At 44.7% G+C, this 19,616-nt stretch overlaps 1 protein-coding gene across 1 annotated transcript; it reads right to left on the bottom strand.

The window, feature by feature from the left end:
* Positions 1-6,415: 6,415 nt before the first annotated feature.
* LAYN (layilin) lies at positions 6,416-19,407 on the bottom strand. Its single transcript, XM_070952468.1, has 7 exons — positions 19,287-19,407; positions 13,432-13,726; positions 12,864-13,021; positions 11,125-11,166; positions 10,109-10,195; positions 8,810-8,909; positions 6,416-6,883 (listed from the first exon to the last, which is right to left on the bottom strand). The coding sequence occupies exons 1-7, from the start codon at positions 19,405-19,407 to the stop codon at positions 6,532-6,534; spliced, it is 1,155 nt and encodes a 384-aa protein (XP_070808569.1). The 3' UTR covers positions 6,416-6,531.
* Positions 19,408-19,616: the final 209 nt, after the last annotated feature.

The raw sequence follows: 19,616 nt of genomic DNA, 5'->3' as shown, positions 1-19,616 counted from the left end.
TGTCCTGTCCTTCTTAATCCCATCACTCTGGGGTTTAGGACTTTTCATCTCGAAACCTTCACCTAAAAAGGACATAAAATGGGACAAAACTCAAATGTCTCACTCAACAACAGAAATTTGGGACTGATTTGGGGTCGTAAGTCGAGGCCAACTTGTACCTACTGTGGAACAAAAGCAGAAGAGCTCACTTCCGACCTTCCCTTTACTAATTTTTATACCTGGTTCCCATGTCCAGGTTTCCCACGTTGCAATGGAAATAAAAGTTTTGGATCCTGCTGCACCCACAGTTCTCCAGACCAAGTGGAGTCGGCGAGATGCTGTTTGCATTTCTGTCAATGATGACTTATTCCCTTATGCTTACCGGTTGTTTTATTGCCTTCCTGATTTAGCTATTTTAGAAAGTTCCGGTGAATGAGCAACTGCAGAGTAAGATTAGTCAGCATTCTCCCCCAGAGATGCTGGAGACAACGAAGAAGCAGCTAAGAATAGTTCTAACAGACAATGATATCCTACCAGTCTATTCATAAACCCATTCATTATTCCTTCTGCTGGGGGAAAAAAAAGGCCAGAGTATTTCACTCGTTCAAGGCCCTGATCTGAGCTGTATAATTAGCATGAATGTACATACAGATACAGATTAACAGAGTCGGAAGGGACCTTGTAGGTCATCTAGTCCAACCCCCTGCCCATCAAATCAGGAGACCCTACACCATTTCTGACAGATGGCAGTCCAGTCTCTTCGTGAAAGCCTCCAGTGATGAAGCTCCCACAACTTCCGAAGGCAACTTCTGTTCCACGGGTTGATTGTTCTTATGGTCAGGAAATTTCTCCTTATTTCCAGGTTGAATCTCTCCTTGAACCATTTCCATCCATTGTCCATGTCTCCCCTGGTCCTTCTCTTCACTAGACTAGCCATGACTAGTTCCTGCAACCGTTCACCATATGTTTTAGCCTCCAGTCCTCTAATCATCCTGGTTGCTCTTCTCTGCACTTTTTCTAGAGTCTCAACATCTTTTTTATAGTGTGGTGACCAAAATTGGACAATCTGTAATTATTCTTTCATGCTACCAAACTCTTCTGAAAAGTCTCAAACTTTAAAAGTTTTTTTTTTTTCTGGAACGATCATGCGCGCATACCTTTTGAAAGAAACATCTCATTTAAGTCGATGCCTTTTTAAATTTTAACTGTTGGCCAAAATCTGGGATCGAAACGTCACACGTATCATCAAGTGGCTCAGACACCGTATTTGCTACACTCCTTGGAAAGACAGGGCAGTCCACCAAATAAACAGCCTTTAATTACATCTAATTATATCCATTATATCTTTTCAACCTTTGAAAAGAAACCAAATATAAAAGGCCACAGCTGCTTTTCCAATCGAGTTTTAATGAAACCTTTTTTCCAACTGAAAGTCTGCCATCTATTTAGAGAATGCAGGTTGCAGTTATTTTAAGGACAAAATAAAAGACGCCCTCTAGCGATACATGTTTTTTTTTTCCCAGGACATTTTCGGGTGTTGCAAAAAACAACAACCACCAACGTCTCAAAAATGTCCTATTTTTAACCTCCTTGACTTCTTCATTCTTCAACAGTTCAGAGAGATCTCGACAAAGGAAAAGTCTTGGAGACGGCATGTACGTTTTTATTTTTCTGAGAAATTTCACCCAAATTGTACTCCTACCCAGCTCCAAAAAAACGAACGCCAGCCCCTTCTTTTACCAGACCAACCAAGTGCTTTGGTGTCACCCCCACAGCTGCTTCCCAAATATATACCGCAGATAAAATTAACGCCGAATTTGCAAGTATGCGCTGATCCTGGCTCGTGCGCGCCCATCCTTTTGTCTTGTTCCAAACTTGGAAACCCTCTTCATCTTCGGCTGACACCGTCACCCCACTTCAGCTTTCTTTTTTTTTAAAAAAAATCAGTTTTATGTACTTGCTTTGCGGCTTCTTGCACCGGATCGCAACTTAAAAAAAAACCCATCTGTATGAAACAGCTGACTTGATCTTTGCATGGTCCACCCTGTCACCAGCAGCATCCAAAAACGTGATCATCAAAAAATGTGTTCCCGTCGTAACAACTGATTGATAAGATGTGAAAAGGTTGGGAGCCAGGCGTTTTTCCAAACACAGCTCATTTCCTCTTTCTCCTAAATCAACAACAGATGATTCTGGAGTCCCGCTAGGAAAGGAAAGCAACAGAGAACGAGCAGACATGACAACACCAGGATCTCCTCCAACAGCTTTGCAGAAAGTATAGCCAATAAAGATGGGAAAACTGGAGAATCGTTCAGGCTGGCTACTAGGGCTTATCCCACTGCAATCTGGCACCCAGAGCCAAGCTTGCTTCGTAATCATTTCTCCATCTCCTAATCTTGTCTCCCTCACCTACTGTCACCACTTTCCAGAAAACCTGGCACTTAGGAGATCAATACACTTTTCCCAAGGTAGCTACTTCCTAGGACAGTGATGGCTAACCTTTTTGCCGTCGCGTGCCAAAAGTGAGGGTTTGTGCGCACGCATATCCACGCCCATAATTCAATGCGCCCTGCCCCCGCACATCCATGCGTGACACACACAACCTCCATGCTTCCCCCCCGCTTTTGGCATGTGATGGCATGGTGGGCCTGGTAGGCCTGTTTTTTGCCCTCCCCAGGCTCCAGAGGCTTTCTTGGAGCCTGGGGAGGGCGAAAACAGCCTTCCCCCCCATGAGGCCAGAAACAGCCTGTTTCCCAAATTCCAATGGGACTAGAAGTCCTGTTTTTCGCTCTCCCCAGGCTCCAGAAGCTTTCTAGGAACCTGAGGAGGGCGAAAACGGCCTCCCCCCCGCCCCCGAGGCCCTCCGGAGGCCGGAAATGGCCCATTTCCTAACTTCCGGTGGGCCCGGAAGGCCTGAAAATCGGCTGGGCGCTGGAGCTGAACTAGGGCAATGCTCACATGTCCATAGATATGGCTTTGCATGCCACCTGTGGCGCATGTGATATAGGTTCACCATCATGGTCCTAGGAGAACCTGTCACAGATGATGTGAAAAGATGCTTTAAAAAGTGGCAGTTGATAAAGACCACAACAGCTGTAAAGGGACAGTAATCTGGTAGAAAACTGACTGGGATTAAGTATTTCTGTTGGCAAACAGAAATCAGCGGCCTGCATTTTTACGGTTCACACCCATAACACATGATTGTTTCTTGGGTTGTGCAAAGATTCCACACAGAGGCACGGTTTATTTGAGCCTTTGTACTGAACTGACTTCCAAACGGTATCGATCAACGTCAAATATTGAATTGTTGAACCAGATGCTTTGAAATTTAAAGACGGTTTTGGAAATCCCTCCATGTATACTTCACTTTCTTCCAGAGATTTTGGTGTACATCTTGGCTTCCGGGTGCTTAGGATATAATTTTTTTTAGTTTACTCCTGTTACATTGAGCTCTCTTTCTCAGAAAATGAAAGTAAGAGCTGGGGTTATGAAGCCTGCCAATATGAAATGATAAATCTGTATATTGCCACAATTCCCTATTGTAGATTTTCCATAGTCTCTCTAGCTGCCCAGCCCTCACTGATTGATGAAGGAACTTCTTAGAATAATACAAGAAACTTCTTTCAAGCCCAAATTTCACAAATAAGGAAATTATTTCCCCTTGAGGAAGTGTAAATGAATTGCTTTACAAAAAAAACACCAAGAATTGAAGTGCATTCAACTGCTGAATGAAAGATGTGTCGTAATAAGATACTAGGAAGATTGATAACCGCCAAGAAGCAACTCTCGATTAGTTACTATTTCTCTACTACAATTAACCTTCTGTTGTTCATTGCCACTCCAACTACTGCTAACGGGAATCCTGAATACCTTTGCTTTTGGCTAATTTAGGATTAACATGCACATTGCTGACTCCAACATTAGGTTTAAGAGTTATTACCACTTATGCTCCTCGGTGTAGGAAGCTGATAAATTCTGCTGGAGATAAAAGGCAAGATCGAGAGAGGCCACTGAGAAGGACCCAGTGCAAAAAAAAAAAAGAACCCTATAATCTTAATCTGTTGTTGCTCTGCAACCAAACACGTTTATTTTATTTTTTTTGCTCGAGAGATCCCAACATTTCATTCACACATGCATAAGAGAAACATGGCAGTAAGGCCATACTGAAATGCAGGAAAAACACCCGGATTGAAATGAAAACAGTGCAAACGCCAGTGGCTTTTTCTAGCCACGGATGCTCAGGTGTCTGTTGGTCATAACATGAGACTATGAGTAAGGCTCTTCCAACCCCACCCTGACATGCCCCAGGCATTAAGCAACCACAAGCTGTGCCTCACCTCATTTGGCCCGATGTAGTCATTCTTTGGCGATTCTCATGACTGAGAGTCATAACATGGGACACCGCTTGGTTTGTGTGTAGCAGAGAAAGCCAAGAGGAACAATTACACATTTGCCAGTCATGTGGTATCAGGAGACTATGTCCAACCATGTGTCTTAAAAAGCACCTTTCCCATGTTTTTCCTTGGTGTGTCTTTTTCATCCCACAACATTGCGTAACCCTTGAGTGATCCGAATCTCACTGGGCATCAACGTCCCATCAGGAGTTTCCCCGGGCCATTGTTATTTCTTGGGAGTTTTCTCCTCTCCTCTTCAATCTTTGGGGACCTTCTCCCAAAAGTTTAGTTTTGCTGTTTCCACTGAGAAGGGAAAGTTCTAATCAAGGTAGACTTTTGGTCCTTCAGAGGTTCTCACAAACATTCTACAGCATCACAGCAATTCAACTGCCGTGGCCACAGGCTTCATGCGTTCAACACCAGAATGAAACCTCTCGGTCCATGACGATGTAAGATGACGTCACATGCACATATGAAAAGCTTTTGAAGTGTCGTAGAGTAACACATGCACAGAACATTACACCGGCTTGCTAATTATTTTTTTAAAAGTCCCCCCTCCTCTTTCATCTGTCACACATCAAATAACAAAGGAAGGCACCAGAAAATATTTCTATGTGTTATCTTACTGCTTCTCCACGGGGTCAGCCACAGAAGGAGTTGATATTTTGAGTTGACTAGCCCAGGTATAAGGATATCAAAATTTGTGTATGATCTCAAATAATACATTGCTTACTTGCTCTTAATTTTTTCTAAGAACAGTAGGATATCTTTCAACAAGGCAAATTTCGACACGATTTCAGAATTAGAAACTATCTTGCTTAGAACCACAGGGATGTTAACTTGTTTCCCCAAGTTTTCCAATCTTACCTGGGACAGAAAGCATCTGATATATGAAGGAAATAATCTTTGGCAACTTTTTTTTTCTTTTTTAAACTAACACCGAGTTCACCCCATTTCTATTCTGCTTCCAAGAAACAGGTCTGCCCCAGTGGTGGGATTAAATTTTTTTTTACTACCGGTTCTGTGGGTGTGGCTTGGTGGGCATGCCATGGTGGGCGTGGCAGAGGAAGAATATTATAAAATCTCCATTCCCACCCCACTCCAGGGGAAGGTTACTGCAAAATCCCCATTTCCTCCTGATCAGCTGGGACTCAGGAGGCAGAGAATAGATGGGGGCGGGGCCAGTCAGAATGTTTACTACCGGTTCTCCGAACTACTCAAAATTTCCGCTACCGGTTCTCCAGAACTGGTTAGAACCTGCTGAAACCCATCTCTGCTCTGCACATAACTGCAAAGGAGTTCTTATCACTTGCACCATTTCTGAATCAAAACAAAAATGTCTATATCAATACAGAAGATACTGTAGTTAGACCAGGTCCTTTCCTTTGTCCTCAGATCATTCTGCAAAAAATATACCACGTGGAAGAATAGAAGAGCAGGGGAAAAAAAACCCCCCTCCTTTCTGGAAAAAAATTTGGAGTGCCAAACAGGTAAAGATGGAAACTTGGCAGCTGATCAAAGCCAGGTGGCGATAAACAAAACCTGTGTTATATTTAGCCATATCTCACCAATTCCATCTGGATGTCAGCAATTAGTTGATGTGCTTATCATAATGCAAAATACGTTGTCAGGTTCTACATGATCAGGAGGCTGTAACAAGGAAGGGAATCAAGTTCTCCCAAGACCATTTCAACCTGGTCAATAAGATCTCTCCTTTCATGTTTAAAGATGCATGGAAAAAGAAGATGACCAGCACCAAACTGGACGGACTCAATGACAGAGATGATGGGTTCACCAGTGGAAGATCTGAATGACCAAACTAGGGATAGATCTTCATGGAGAAAACATGGTTGCTAGGAATTAAAAACAAGTTGATGACATCCAACCAACCAACCAACAATTAACCAATCAACCAACCAATCAATTAACTAATCAACCAACCAACCAACCAACCAATTAACCAATCAACCAACCAATCAACGAATCAACCAATCAGCCAATCAACCAACCAACCAACCAATTTGTTTAGATCCATGTGCCCCTTTCAGGGAGGGAAAGGAAACCCCTCTGCAATACAACAGCCACGTCTTTGTGCGTGCTAAAGTTTGTATCAATGGGAACGTTCCCCATCTTGAATCCGTCGCTCACCACCATCTCTTTAATATCCGTAAATTTCATTTTCTACCCAAGCTGACTCTTTGCTCTGCCCCACTCGGTCATGGCACAGTTCATAGATGTCATTTGTGACAAATCCGCTTTCGGTGCTTGCCAAGGTCACGAAGCCACTCTCTGAGTTGTTGACCACCGTATTGTCATAGTCTCCACAGAGGTCTTCTCCTCCGAGACGGACACGGAAAGAGGAGTTTTGGGTTTGTGGTCTCGTTCCAGCAAGATCGGCCTCTCCCTGGGTTTTAATCACATTATAGATCTCTAAACTGGGGCTGTTTTGCGTTTTGGTAGATGACCAAGGGTCTTTCTCCTTCGTGCTCTCCTCTCTCTGCTCCCGTCTCCTTGGCAGGGAAAGAAAGAAAAAGAGAAAGAAAGAAAGAAAGAAAGAAAGAAAGAAAGAAAGAAAGAAAGAAAGAAAGAAAGAAAGAAAATACATTAACTTCCTTCTGATTTTCCTACTGAGTTTTCTTCTACTTTCTAATCTGGGTTAATTATGAATGAACTTCATGGTTTTGCTGGATGCTTGGGTGATTCAGACAGATAATTTTTTATTAAAATATTTTTTAAAGAAGAGGCAACCTTAAGGAGATCTAAGTGCCAAAGCCCACTGTTAACAACATCACCAAAAAGGCATTAAGAGTTGTAATCCTAATCTTGCGTAGCTTCTTCTCTGGTAATATTACACTACTAACCAGAGCATACAAAACATTTGCTAGACCAATTCTCGAATACAGCTCATCTGTCTGGAACCCGCACTGCATATTGGACATTAATACAATCGAACGTGTCCAGAGATATTTCACAAGAAGAGTCCTCCACTCCTCTGTTCGCAACAAAATACCTTATGCCACCAGACTTGAAATTCTGGACCTAGAAAACTTAGAACTACACCGCCTTCGGTCTGACCTAAGCGTAGTACACAAAATTATCTATTGCAAAGTCCTACCTGTCAATGACTACTTCAGCTTCAACCACAACAATACACAAACACACAATAGATACAAACTTAAAGTGAACCGCTCCGAACTCGATTGCAGAAAATATGACTTCAGTAACAGAGTGGTCAATGCCTGGAATGCACTACCAGACTCTGTTGTTTCTTCCCCAAATCCCCAAAACTTTAACCTTAGACTGTCTACTGTTGACCTCACCCCATTCCTAAGAGGTCTTTAAGGGACGTGCATAGGTGCACCAGTGTGCCTTCCGTCCCGGTCCTTATGTTTCCTCTATTCGTATCTATTTTATGTATTCAATTCATGCTTATACTTATATAAATTACCTAATACATTCTTGATAAATAAATAAATAAATAAAAATAAATAAACTTGGCTGGGAGACCACCAGGAAAAATCGGCAGGGGCAAAGGATGGATCGGGAAAGGTGAGTAGTCCCAAAAAGCTCTTTTATTGCAACAGCTGTGAATTACGTTCATTCCCAGCTGAGTCCCAATTAGTTGCAAAAAGTCCTTTGGGAGAAGTCCTTCGGGATAATCACCAACCTTTATCTCCCTTGACACGCTGCCAAAGACCTACTTGGCAAAGCCACACGGAGTCCAGAATCAAACAGAGATGCCGACTGGGAACAGAATTAACAACGTTGCTTTCCTGCAAAGGCCCCACATGCCTTTGCTCGTCTTTTAAGCCTCATGGGAAGGGCCAATCATCTCCAAGTCTTAATCTTGAGTCATCCCTTTTGTTTTAATTGTTCTTGCCTTCTGGCAGCTCTGCACATGTGCGCACTAGGAACAGGCTCCTCCTGTTCCTCTGCCTCTCTGATATCCGACTCTGGAGGCTCTAGAGACTCCAGAGTCTGCGCATAACTCCCAGATGACCCTGGCCCCATCTCTGCCTCTGACGCAGAGCCCTCATCCGGGCCTTCCCCAGACTCCAGGACTGGTCCACGTTCCTCCCCAGCCTCCTAACTGTCCAACTCTACTGCCAGTTCTGCAGGCTGCTGGCGGACCACAACAGGAACAAAATTCCTTGAGCAAAATGCATTGGCCCATGGAGTGGCCTTCCCTATGCTTAGTTTGTAAGACTCCTATTATTTCCTAAAAGATCTCAAAAATCTGTTTTTGTCTCAGGACAGGATGCTTTTCTTAGCCAACACCTATTCCAACAAGGAAAACATCTCAGCTGTGCACAGACAACAGTATCATCTCTGTTTCTTCTCCTCTCTCTTTCTTGTCCTTCCTTGCTTGAAACCTGCTCAATCCACCCTGGATGCCCTCAAAAATTGCTCTCAGCTTGCATAATAATGCCACTTGCCTCTTTGAGTAAACCCAAAAGATAAAAACGGCAATGGTGATCAACAGAAGCAAAGCGGGAATGCTTGAAATTAAGATGTACAGAAGGCTCCAAGCAGGCTCTGCAGAGAAAAGAAACCCAAGTTTTAATGTGCTACTGAGAACAAAATTTTTATCACAGTAGAATTGTGACTTTCACCCACCCCATTTATTTATGAGTTGTGGGGAGACACTCTCTGTAGGGTATTAAAGCAAAAAGAACAATGTAAATTCATTCTCTTTGGGTGTGGCAAAGGCATTCCTTCTCTGAGAAATTTTAATATTGTTTATTAAAATATCATTTAATATTTTAATATTGTTAAAACAGCTTTGGAGAAAGGAAATTGCAACCGCATTTTTAAAGTATTTTTTTTTTATTAGAAGGTTTCATAACAGTAAACATGACATAATATAAAGTAAGATTAAATAAAAGGAAACGTGTGAATTCAGAAATCAAGAAACGTGATTACGAAATATGAATGAATTCTAGAATGTGCAGAGATGGATAAAATGACTATGGAGTTGAAAGACAGGATTCGGAATATTATGAAATATGGAATAAAATGTACAGTTGGCTCGAAAATAGAAAACAGAACAAGAAATGTTTAATTTAATAGTGATGAAACTTATAAAGTAACTGAACAAGATTAAATAAAGAGATGTAAATATAAACGAATATAAATGTGTAGATAAGAACAATGAATATTATAATGTATATATATCAGTGGTGGGTTTCAAAATTTTTTTACTACCGGTTCTGTGGGTGTAGCTTGGTGGGCGTGGCTTGGTGAAGGATGCTATAAAATCTCCATTCCCACTCCACTCCAGGGGAAGGATACTGCAAAATCCCAATTTCCTCCCGATCAGCTGGGACTCGGGAGGCAGAGAATAGATGGGGGCGGGGCCAGTCAAAATTTTTACTACCGGTTCTCCGAACTACTCAAAATTTTTGAGTGGTAAATAGAAATGATAGAATAGATAGAGTACTACAAAAGCAAAATACGTAAGTCGATACGAAATGCTATAAAATTACCATTAATGTTATGTAATGTCCAATAAGTTATGTCTTGACAAGTTTCGTTTTTATATATGTGTGATGGTTTTTTGTGTTGTTTTTAAAGACAAACTGTTCAATAAAAATTATTTTTTAAAAAAGAAAGAAATATGAATGAGAAAAGCTACACAAAGAAAAGACTTCCAACTTTCTCTGCAGCAATTATAACAAACTTATCCTTTCTCTGTCCTCGTTAAAATTATGAGAAATTGCAGTGTGTTCTATTACCTTTGACTTCCTGGAGGGTTTTGTTCGCGACAGCCTCTTGCATGGGGGTTTCTGGGGTTGTGAATGGCAAAGACCCTGTTATGTACCCTAGGAAAGAAACCCGAGTGTTACGACTTAAGGATGTTGTCTTAATAATGTAAATAGTTGATTTGGATAATTCAAGATTAAGGAGGCCCTAAAACTGATGGAAGAGGATTTAGGACTAGGATTAAGACACACATTTGGCTGAAAAGTCCGTATTTTGGGGCCAACCATCTCGAAAAGGATCTATTAGCATCGAACATTCCAAAAAGTAATTGAGAGTCATGGGTTCAAAATTTATTTATTTATTTATTTTATTGAATTTGTATACCGCCCTACTCCCGAAGGACTCAGGGAGGTGAACAGCCATAGAATAAAACATATAAATACAAAATTTAAAATAGACTAAAACGAATTAAATAATTTGGCTGAACAAATTTAAAACCCCAATAATTTAAAACCAAATTTAAAATTTCCATTTAAAAAGGGGAAAGACTTAGGTCAAGCTTGCTTAGAGCAAGCTTTACTTATTATTTGACACAACATTTCTCAACTTTACAAACTTTAAGATGTGTGGACTTCAACTCCCAGAATTCCCCCAGCCAGCTGGCTGGGGGAATTCTGGGAGTTGAAGTCCACACATCTTAAAGTTGACAAGGTTGGGAAACACTGATTTAATGGATAACCGTGTCTTTCCTTTGGGAGTGCAGGAAACTCCAGAGAGGGGATGAATCTCTCCTCCTTTTCTCATAAACAATAACAACAACCCTGTGAGGAAGGTTAGCTGAAATGCAGAGATCTTCTGAAGTTACCAGTAGGCTCCTTGGCTCTATGTTTAAATGTGGACTCAAATCTAGGTCTCCCTAATATACCTCATTGTCTTTCTCACTCCTCTAACAATTTATTTTGCTTTTTTTTTTGGTTTTTTGCGTTGTTTGTTATTTGTGCTAGATTTGGCGTTTTTCCCAGCAAAAGTCTCAACCTCCAAATGTTACCTGTTTGAGAAGCAGCCAATTCAGAGACAACTGTTGGTTTTTCTGCAAAAAAAAAAAAAAAAGGGAAGAAAAACAATCATAAGACAGCGTGCATGCTGAAAACCAAACCCCAAATCCTATATGTGATGGCTAACCTTTTTGCCATTGTGTGCCAGGAGGCGGGGAAGAGGGGAGTCGCACGCACGCGTCCCCACACCCATAATTCTATGTGCCGGGGAAGGATACTGTAAAATTCCCATTTCCTCCCAATCAGCTGGGATTCGGGAGGCAGAGAATAGATGGGGGCGGAGCCAGCCAGAAGTGGTATTTGCCGGTTCTCCGAACTACTCAAAATTTCCGCTACTGGTTCTCCAGAACTGGTCAGAACCTGCTGAAACCCACCTCTGCTCTGTACGCAAACAAACATGAGTTCACTGATTCTTATTTGTATACCTCAGTTTACCATCTACACCGGGTGTCAGCAACCTTTGGCTCCAGAGCCGCATGTGGCTCTTTGAGCCCTCTGCTGTGGCTCCCTGTTGGGTGATCCCACCACTGGCTGGCCCCGCCCCTCGCCCTCCCCTCCCAGTCACTCCTCACCTGGCCTGAGAAGGTAAGGGCAATGGCGGGGGATGGAGAAGCGGCTGGGGCAGAGACAGAGAGATACAGAGAGAGGGGGAGAGAGAGAGGGGTGGGAGGGAGGGAGAGATAAATAAATAAAATAAAATAAAATAAATAATTTTATTTCTATACCGCCCTTCTCCCGAAGGACTTAGGGAGGTGTACAGCCAATTTAAAAACACAAGACACAACAATAATTAAAAATTAAAATAATTAAATAGATTTGGCCGATTTAAAACCCTAAAAATTAAAATACCCCAATTTAAAATTATTATATCGACAATATAATAATTGTTTGTCAAAAGGGTTTTGTGGTTCCTGGTGTTTTTTAACAACTGGTTCTCATTAGGGTCATGCCCTAATGACCAGCTGGGTGGGTGTGGCTGGGGGGGATCATGTGACTGGTGGAAATGAATGACGTCAAGTTGGCCACGCCCACCCAGGTTTTGTGGCTTCCGGTGTTTTCTTTTCTGTGGAAAATGGGTCCAAATGGCTCTTTGAGTGTTTAAAGTTGCAGACCCCTGATCTACACATTCTAAATTGGGGCATCGCTTATTGACCAAACGTGGGAAAACTAAGCCTACAGGAGAAGAATGCTGGTTTCACAGGATATGGTGAGATGCTCATTGATAACTATTGGGAGAAGAATGCTTAGTATTAGATCGCACTAGTAGATGGAGTGCTTCCAGTGAAGGCTAAACAAGAAAAACTGGAACAGGTAGTCCTTGATTTATGGCCCCAATTGAGCCCAAATTTTCTGTGAGACATTTGTCATGTGAGCTTTGCCCCTGTTTTACGACCTTTCTTGCCTCAGTTGTTAAGTGAGCCGCTGCAGTTGGTAAGTTAGTAACCCCATTGTTAAGCGAATCCGGCTTCCCCATTAACTTTGCTCGTCGGAAGGTCGTGACCCTGGGACACCACGACCGTCATAAATATGAGCCAGTTGCCAAGCGTTTTGATTTTTGATCGTGGGGATGCCGTAATGGTCGTAAGTGTGAAAAATGGCCGTAAATCGCTTTTCTGAGTGCTGTTGTAACTTCCAACAGTCACTAAACAGACGCTTGTAACTCAAGGACTACCAAGGCAAAAACAAAACAAAACATTGTGAGCATTCCCTAATATAAATGACGTCAGGTTACCTTCCGAATATTTACAAATAAAGTTGTTTTTCATGTTGCATCGGTCATCGTTCCACTGGAACAGGTAACGTCCCCCGTCGCCAGCAGGTGCCGAGGGCTGGTGATACATCACCACGCACCACTCGCTTCCGCAGGAGGGCTCATCCGCGTACCAGTTTCTGTCAGAAGGACAAGCGAATCGTGAGAGTGAGCCCGACCTCGCTAAATTCTTGAGGGAAACTTCATCCAGTGGTTGGTTGCTACCGGTTCTCCCCGGTTCGGGAGAGCCAGTAGCGGAAATCTTGATATGAGAGCGAACCGGTTCGCTCCGAACGTCAGCTGGGCCCTCCCGCCTGCCCCGTGCTATACCTACCTTTATTCCTTTGTTTTTAGCTCAGCTGTAAGGCGCGGTTGAGTGGATTGCCATGTCTCAGCTGTTTTTTTACTCAATGCGCTTGCGCAAAACGCAAGTTTGGCACACGTGCGAGCAAAGCAAGCACGCGTGCGGCGATCACGCGCAAAGCGCATGCGTGATGCGAATTGGTGGTAAAACTGGTTAGAACCTACCACTGACTTCATCCCGGCTTACCGAAAGGTGGATGAACTCCCATCGGTCCAGGTGTACAAAGATGGACATTGGGTGCCATTCTCGAGTTCTTCTTCCCTCCGGAGGCCGATCCAGAAATCGCCATCGGAGGCCGAATAACGCTGGATCATCTTCTCCACCAACACTTGCTCGGACTGGGATTCGATGCTGACCAGGTCTGCACCGTCACTTCGGCAGGTTTGAAGGGCTTCCTGGAAGCCAACCCTGCGGGCGACTTCGTGAAAGTAAACAATTTTGTAGCAAGGGCGTTGCGTGCCTCTCAGGCAGACGGTCTGACCTGCGGACCAGAAAATACCTCAGGAACAAGGGAGGAGAGCTAGATTGTCCAACCTTGGCAACTTTTAAAACTTGTGGACTTCAACTCCCAGAATTCCCCAGCCAGCATGGCTGGCTGGGGAATTCTGGGAATTGAAGTCCACACATTTTAAAGCTGCCATATTGGACATCCCTGGAGTAGACAGAGAAAGAATTCTCAGCTTCCACAACTGCACAATGTTGAATTTTTCCCCAGCATCACGAAAGAAAACAACAATACTCTGAACTCTGCCCTTTTTTTCTTGTGGCTGGATATTACGGGAAGAAACCGGTGGCCCGTGTTATTCTTTATTACTTTGGAAGCGGGATAAAAATGTTTATTTCAAGTGTCTATGGAGATTCTCAAGTCCTCCAGGTCATGGTTGTCCCAAAGGTGCTTTTTTTCAAGAGGCAACTGGACTTCCTGTTTTTTCTTTGAAGACATTTTGCTTCTCATCCAAGAAGCTTCTTCAGCTCTGACTGAATGGTGGGGAAGGAACGAAGGAAGTGAGAAAGAGAGGGAGGGGTTGAGGGAGGGAAGGAAGGAAGGAAGGAAGGAAGGAAGGAAGGAAGGAAGGAAGGAAGGAAGGATCTCCAAGGTCCCTTCCTATCCTATCCTATCCTATCCTATCCTATCCTATCCTATCCTATCCTATCCTATCCTAATCCTATCCTATCCTATTCGCAGCAATCCTCCACCAGTTGGCAGTAATTTATTTCAATGCTTGATTTATTCCAGTGATTTATACGGCCTCCCATTGTTTAGCAGTGACTGGGCAGCACGCAAAGTGAAACCCAACAAATTAGAACGATCCAAAATAATAAACAAACGCCTGATGTCGGGAAGAACTGATTAGAAGCTTAAAATAAGAACATAAATCATAAAAAGAGAAATCTGCATCCATTTGGTCCTTGTATTTTGCACATTGCATCAGTGGTGGGTTTCAATTTTTTTTTACTACCGGTTCTGTGGGTGTGGCTTGGTGGGCATGGCAGGGGAAGGATACTGTAAAATCTCCATTCCCACCCCACTCCAGGAGAAGGATCCTGCCCTCTGGAACGAGCTCTCCCCGGAGATACGGACGATCCCGGACTTACGAACTTTTTGCCGGGCCTTAAAGACTTTCTTATTTCACCAAACCGGGTTGGTCTAATTTTTAAATTGTTTAATTTTAATCTGAATTTTAATGGGGTATTTAAACTGTTGGGCCAAATTATTTAATTTATTTTAAATTGCTTTTAAATTTTGTATTTTGTGTTTTTACTTTTGGCTGTTCACCTCCCTGAGTCCTTCGGGAGAAGGGCGGTATATAAATTTAAATAAAAAAATAATAATAAAAAAATCTCCATTCCCACCTCACTCCAGAGGAAGGTTACTGCAAAATCCCCATTTCCTCCCGATCAGCTGGGACTTGGGAGGCAGAGAATAGATGGGGGCGGGGCCAGTCAGAATTTTTACTACCGGTTCGCCGAACTACTCAAAATTTCCACTACCGGTTCTCCAGAACTGGTCAGAACCTGCTGAAACCCATCTCTGCATTGCATCCATGTGGTCATTATAAGAAACAAGAATCTGAACAGATCTGATGAGGAGAAGTTGCCAAGCCATCATGCCACCTTTCCCCTTGGAAGACCAGCTAGGACAGCTACAGCTCCAAAGCAGGGAGGCAGAGAAAGGCAAGGGTTGGATAGCGAGATGGGCAGCATACTCATTAGTTAATTAATTAAATCTTTGATTAACTTCCTATAGGAGGAAGATTAATTAAATCTTCCTCCTATAGAGGAGGAAACGGATTGCCTACAAGTTCTATAATGCAATCCAGCGTTTTAGGCAAAAGACTAATTTTGCTCCAGTTTAAAACAGCTTTTCAACCATGCCTAAATTATGGAATTGAGAACTTCCAGGGCTGGGTTCGGAAGCCCCCAAGCTATCACATAACAGTGCTCCAAAGACCTTCCCCATTACTGAGGACTGGATTCTGGCAGCTTCAAAGAAGGAAGGCCAACAGAAGGAATGTAATACTTTTAATCAAATCATCCTCAGCCACGTCAGTTAAAGAGAGAGAGCTCCTTCGGAGTTGGTTCAGCCAGGTTTTTGCGACCCCCTTGCCAAATCATTTGTGTTTTATCAGCAAAATGAGGCAGCGGGTGGCAGGATGGCCAATGCTACCCCCTCCTTCCCCCCCGCCCCCGCTGTCCACTCTGTGATCTCACCAGGTCACTTTTTGGAGATCATTCTGGGAAAGCGCATTGATTTCCCGAGCAAACTCATTTATTATGCCACGTACCCCTAAGTGAAGTGCTCCCAGGCCCTTCAGATATGTTGGACTACGTTTCCCATCATTTCCAACCCGCATGGTCAGGGCTGGGGATTGTGGGAGCTGCGATCCAAGCCATCCAGAGTCCACTGTACTGCAGGAGGCTGAACTTCGAGGAACGGAATGGCAAAAGAATGCTAAATATAATAAGTGCTCACAGCAGAACCATTGGCCGCTAACCTCTCCCCCTCCCCGACTCCCCCTCCCCACTTTTTTGGTGGTTTCACCACAGACCCACAGCTGTTGAGGAAGGGGCGAAGTCTGTCCTGACAAACACAACTGCACGAAGGTTTTCTCAGACCAAGTTTGTTTATTGGTTGGTTGGCTTATTTATTTATTGTATTTATATCTCACTAGAGTCCCTGGAGTCTCTCGCTGGTTTATGGGAATATAACAGCCATTAAAACATCTCTGGTTGAAGGTAAAACAACTTTTTTGATTATATATAATACATACACACATATATCCATCATACACACATATACACACCTTCCCTCCTTCCTTCCTTCCCTCCCTCCCTCCCTCCCTCCATCATCTATCTATCTATCTATCTATCTATCTATCTATCTATCTATCTATCTATCTATCTATCATCTATCTAATCTGGTACACACACACACATACATACACACCATTGAAACATCAAGTTCCAAAGGCCATTGGGAAGAGCTTTGTTTTCAGCAATTTCTGAAAGGCATAAAATGAAATAAAATAACCGCACCTCTATAAGTGTCTGGTTTGGTTCTGCAACCCAACAAGACAGACACCGACTTCAGAGGATAATTGGAACTGCAGAAAAAACAATGGCTACCAACCTGCCTTCCATTGAGGACCTGTATACTGCACGAGTCAAAAAGAGGGCTGGGAAAATATTTACAGACCCCTCGCATCCTGGACATAAACTGTTTCAACTCCTACCCTCAAAATGATGCTATAGAGCGCTGCACACAACAACAACTAGACACAAGGACAGTTTTTTCCTGAACACCATCACTCTACTAAACAAATAATTCCCTCAACACTGTCAAACTATTCACTAACCCTGCATTACTATTACTATTAATCTTCTCATCGTTCCCACCACCCATCTCCTCCCACTTATGACTGTATGACTGTAATTTTGTTGCTGGTATCCTTACGATTTATATTGATATTGTTTCCTGATTGCTTATTTGTATCCTATGACAATCATTAAGTGTGGCACTTTATGATTCTTGACGAGTGTATCTTGTCTTTTATGTACACCGAAAGCGTATGCACCAAAGACAAGTTCCTCGTGTGTCCAATCACACTTGGCCGATAAAGAATTCTATTCTATTCTATTCTATTCTATTCTATTCTATTCTATTCTATTCTATTCTATTCTATTCTATTCTATTCTATTCTATTCTATTCTACTCTACTCTACTCTACTCTACTCTACTCTACTCTATTCTGTTCTATTCTACAAGTCATTCCAGGAGGTTGATGCTATTTTACCTTGATCTCATTACATTAGGAATTGCTTGTTTGCCAGTGAAGCGTTTGGGGTCCAGCAGAAAACTTCAGAAAGGCTCACTGTTGGAACCCCTACCCGGAAGACCATCCTTGGCCTTTCTGGGTGCCCTAATCAAACAGCTGCCCTGGGTGTAAATCCCTGGGTGTAAAGAGGGAGGAGGAGACCCACCACCCTGAAAAAAGGATCACAGCTGAGTTTTATGGCAGAGAGCCTTCAAGAAGAAGGCTGATAGAGAAGGAGCTTGTGGGGGTGGGGCTGTCTATCAGCCCCCTTCTTGAAGGCTCTCTGCCATAAAACTCAGCCCCTTTTTTGGTCCTTTTTTCAGGGTGGTGGGCCTCCTCCGCACTCTTTATTCTCCACAAATACTTGGGAACTCTACCTGCAGTCCAAAAGTGCCACTTGCCAGCGTGCCATTTGTTCTTAATTCGTTGCAAGCCTTAAAGCCAGGAGGTGCCAACTTAAAGTAAGTTCTGTGGACAACTGGTGCCTACTGGGGCTTTGCTGCCCACCCACCCACCTACCTACCCCCAGCCCGGAGCAGACTGCAGAGGATGAGGTTACGATGAAGCAGCCAAAGGGGCCTCTCTGATCCAGGACAGAGACCAGGGTAGAAATTGGTCCCACTATGGTCCAGCTCCATTGCCCGGACTGCATCCCAATGCACCAAGACGCTTAGGGAGCCCCGGGAATCCCCAGCTACGATGCCCCCCACCCCGAATCCGGTTTAGCCCTTTGGCTGAAGCGGGTTCAGGTTCCGACGGAGCGCAGCCAGCCCTGCCCGAATCCAGGGATGCCTCGGAGATCCGCAGCACGTCGAGATTTCAAAGGCCACGGGGGCTTCTATTTATTTTTATTTTATTTTATTTTTCAAAATTTATATGCCGCCCTTCTCCCGTAGGACTCGAGGCGGCTCACAAGATAAAAACAATACAACAGTGCAATACTAAAATTAATCAATTTAAAAATCCCCAAACGATGAAAAAGTCTCGCAACAGATCAGGGGATTTGCTGAAAAAGCCATGTCTTCAGCGCCCCCCTCCCCATTTGGCCGGGCACCCCCAAATATCTGAGCGGCCCGACGGGAGGCTGAAGGCCCCTCCCCGCGTTGGCTCAGGGCCAGACTCCGGCAACTGAGACCCCCACCCCAACCCATCCCCACCCCGGACTTGGAAACGCGCCCATCACCCAACAACCGAGACGACCCCCCTCCCCACGCCTTTAAAGAAGCTGAGTCCGGTCCGGACGCAGCTTTGCAAGCAAAGTAGAGGAGTCCTTCCTCGCCCCCAGCCCCCCCACCTTCTGGCTGTAGCCCCTCCCCAGCCCACTCGGGAGGGCTTCCCTCCCCTCCTTGCGCGGCCGCCTTTCCACGCGCGAAGAATCCACTCGCGATCCACGAAGCGTGGTTTGGATGGAGACGGTTGCTTGCTTGGTTTTTTTTGGGGGGGGGGTCGCGACGTCTGCACCCCGAAACCCGCAGCCTCCCCCCCTCCCGGCACCTCGGAGAGCAGCTGAACCCCTTCTCCGCCCCTGTACCCCACTTTTCCCGGCTGGACGAGAAGAGGGGGGGTCTCAGCCTTTACTTAGCATCCCCCCTCCTGCCCGCAGACCCCCGTCCCCCCCCCCCGCGCGGTCGTAAGTCGGGACGCGATGCTAGACTTCCCCGGACTTTTGCAAGTTTCCTCCCCATCATCCTTCCCTTTGCCCCGGCCAGCCTCTGCCGGACTCACCGCTGGGCAGCCGCGCCTCCCGGCCGGCCGCCGGCTCGCAGAAAGCGCCCAGCCGCAGCAGCAGCAGCGGGAGCTGCCAGAGCCCACCGGCCGCTCCCCCGTCGCAACCCGGGAGCCACATGGCCGACGCCGCCGCCGGAGCCACTGCAGCCGCCCGAGCGTCTGGCCCGGGCGAGGCAAGGCGAAGCGGCTCCGCCTCCGGGCCGGGGGCCAGCCCGGAGGGGAGGGGAGGGAAAGGGGGGGGGGAGGGAGGCCGCTGGAGGGGCTCCCGGGGGCGGAGGGCGCGCCTTGGCTGGCAGCCGGCGAGGCTGGGGGACCCCCGAGGGGATC

Source organism: Pituophis catenifer, unplaced genomic scaffold (genome assembly GCF_029215685.1).
Source record: "Pituophis catenifer annectens isolate HBS135680 unplaced genomic scaffold, rPitCat1.0.hap2 SCAF_12, whole genome shotgun sequence".
NCBI lineage: Eukaryota > Metazoa > Chordata > Lepidosauria > Squamata > Colubridae > Pituophis > Pituophis catenifer.
The sequence above is the reverse complement of the archived record's forward strand: the minus strand, read 5'-3'. Positions and strand labels throughout refer to the sequence as shown.

Bases quoted from the DNA above. Each gene is read 5' to 3' on its own strand.
- LAYN (XM_070952468.1), bottom strand. From the start codon at position 19,407: ATGTGGCTCCCGGGTTGCGACGGGGGAGCGGCCGGTGGGCTCTGGCAG. The intron at 10,196-11,124 runs GTAACATTTGGA...TTTCTTTCCTAG, and splicing joins ATTGGCTGCTTCTCAAACAG to GGTACATAACAGGGTCTTTG. The intron at 6,884-8,809 runs GCAAGTGGCATT...TTCCCTGCCAAG, and splicing joins TTTTGGGTTTACTCAAAGAG to GAGACGGGAGCAGAGAGAGG.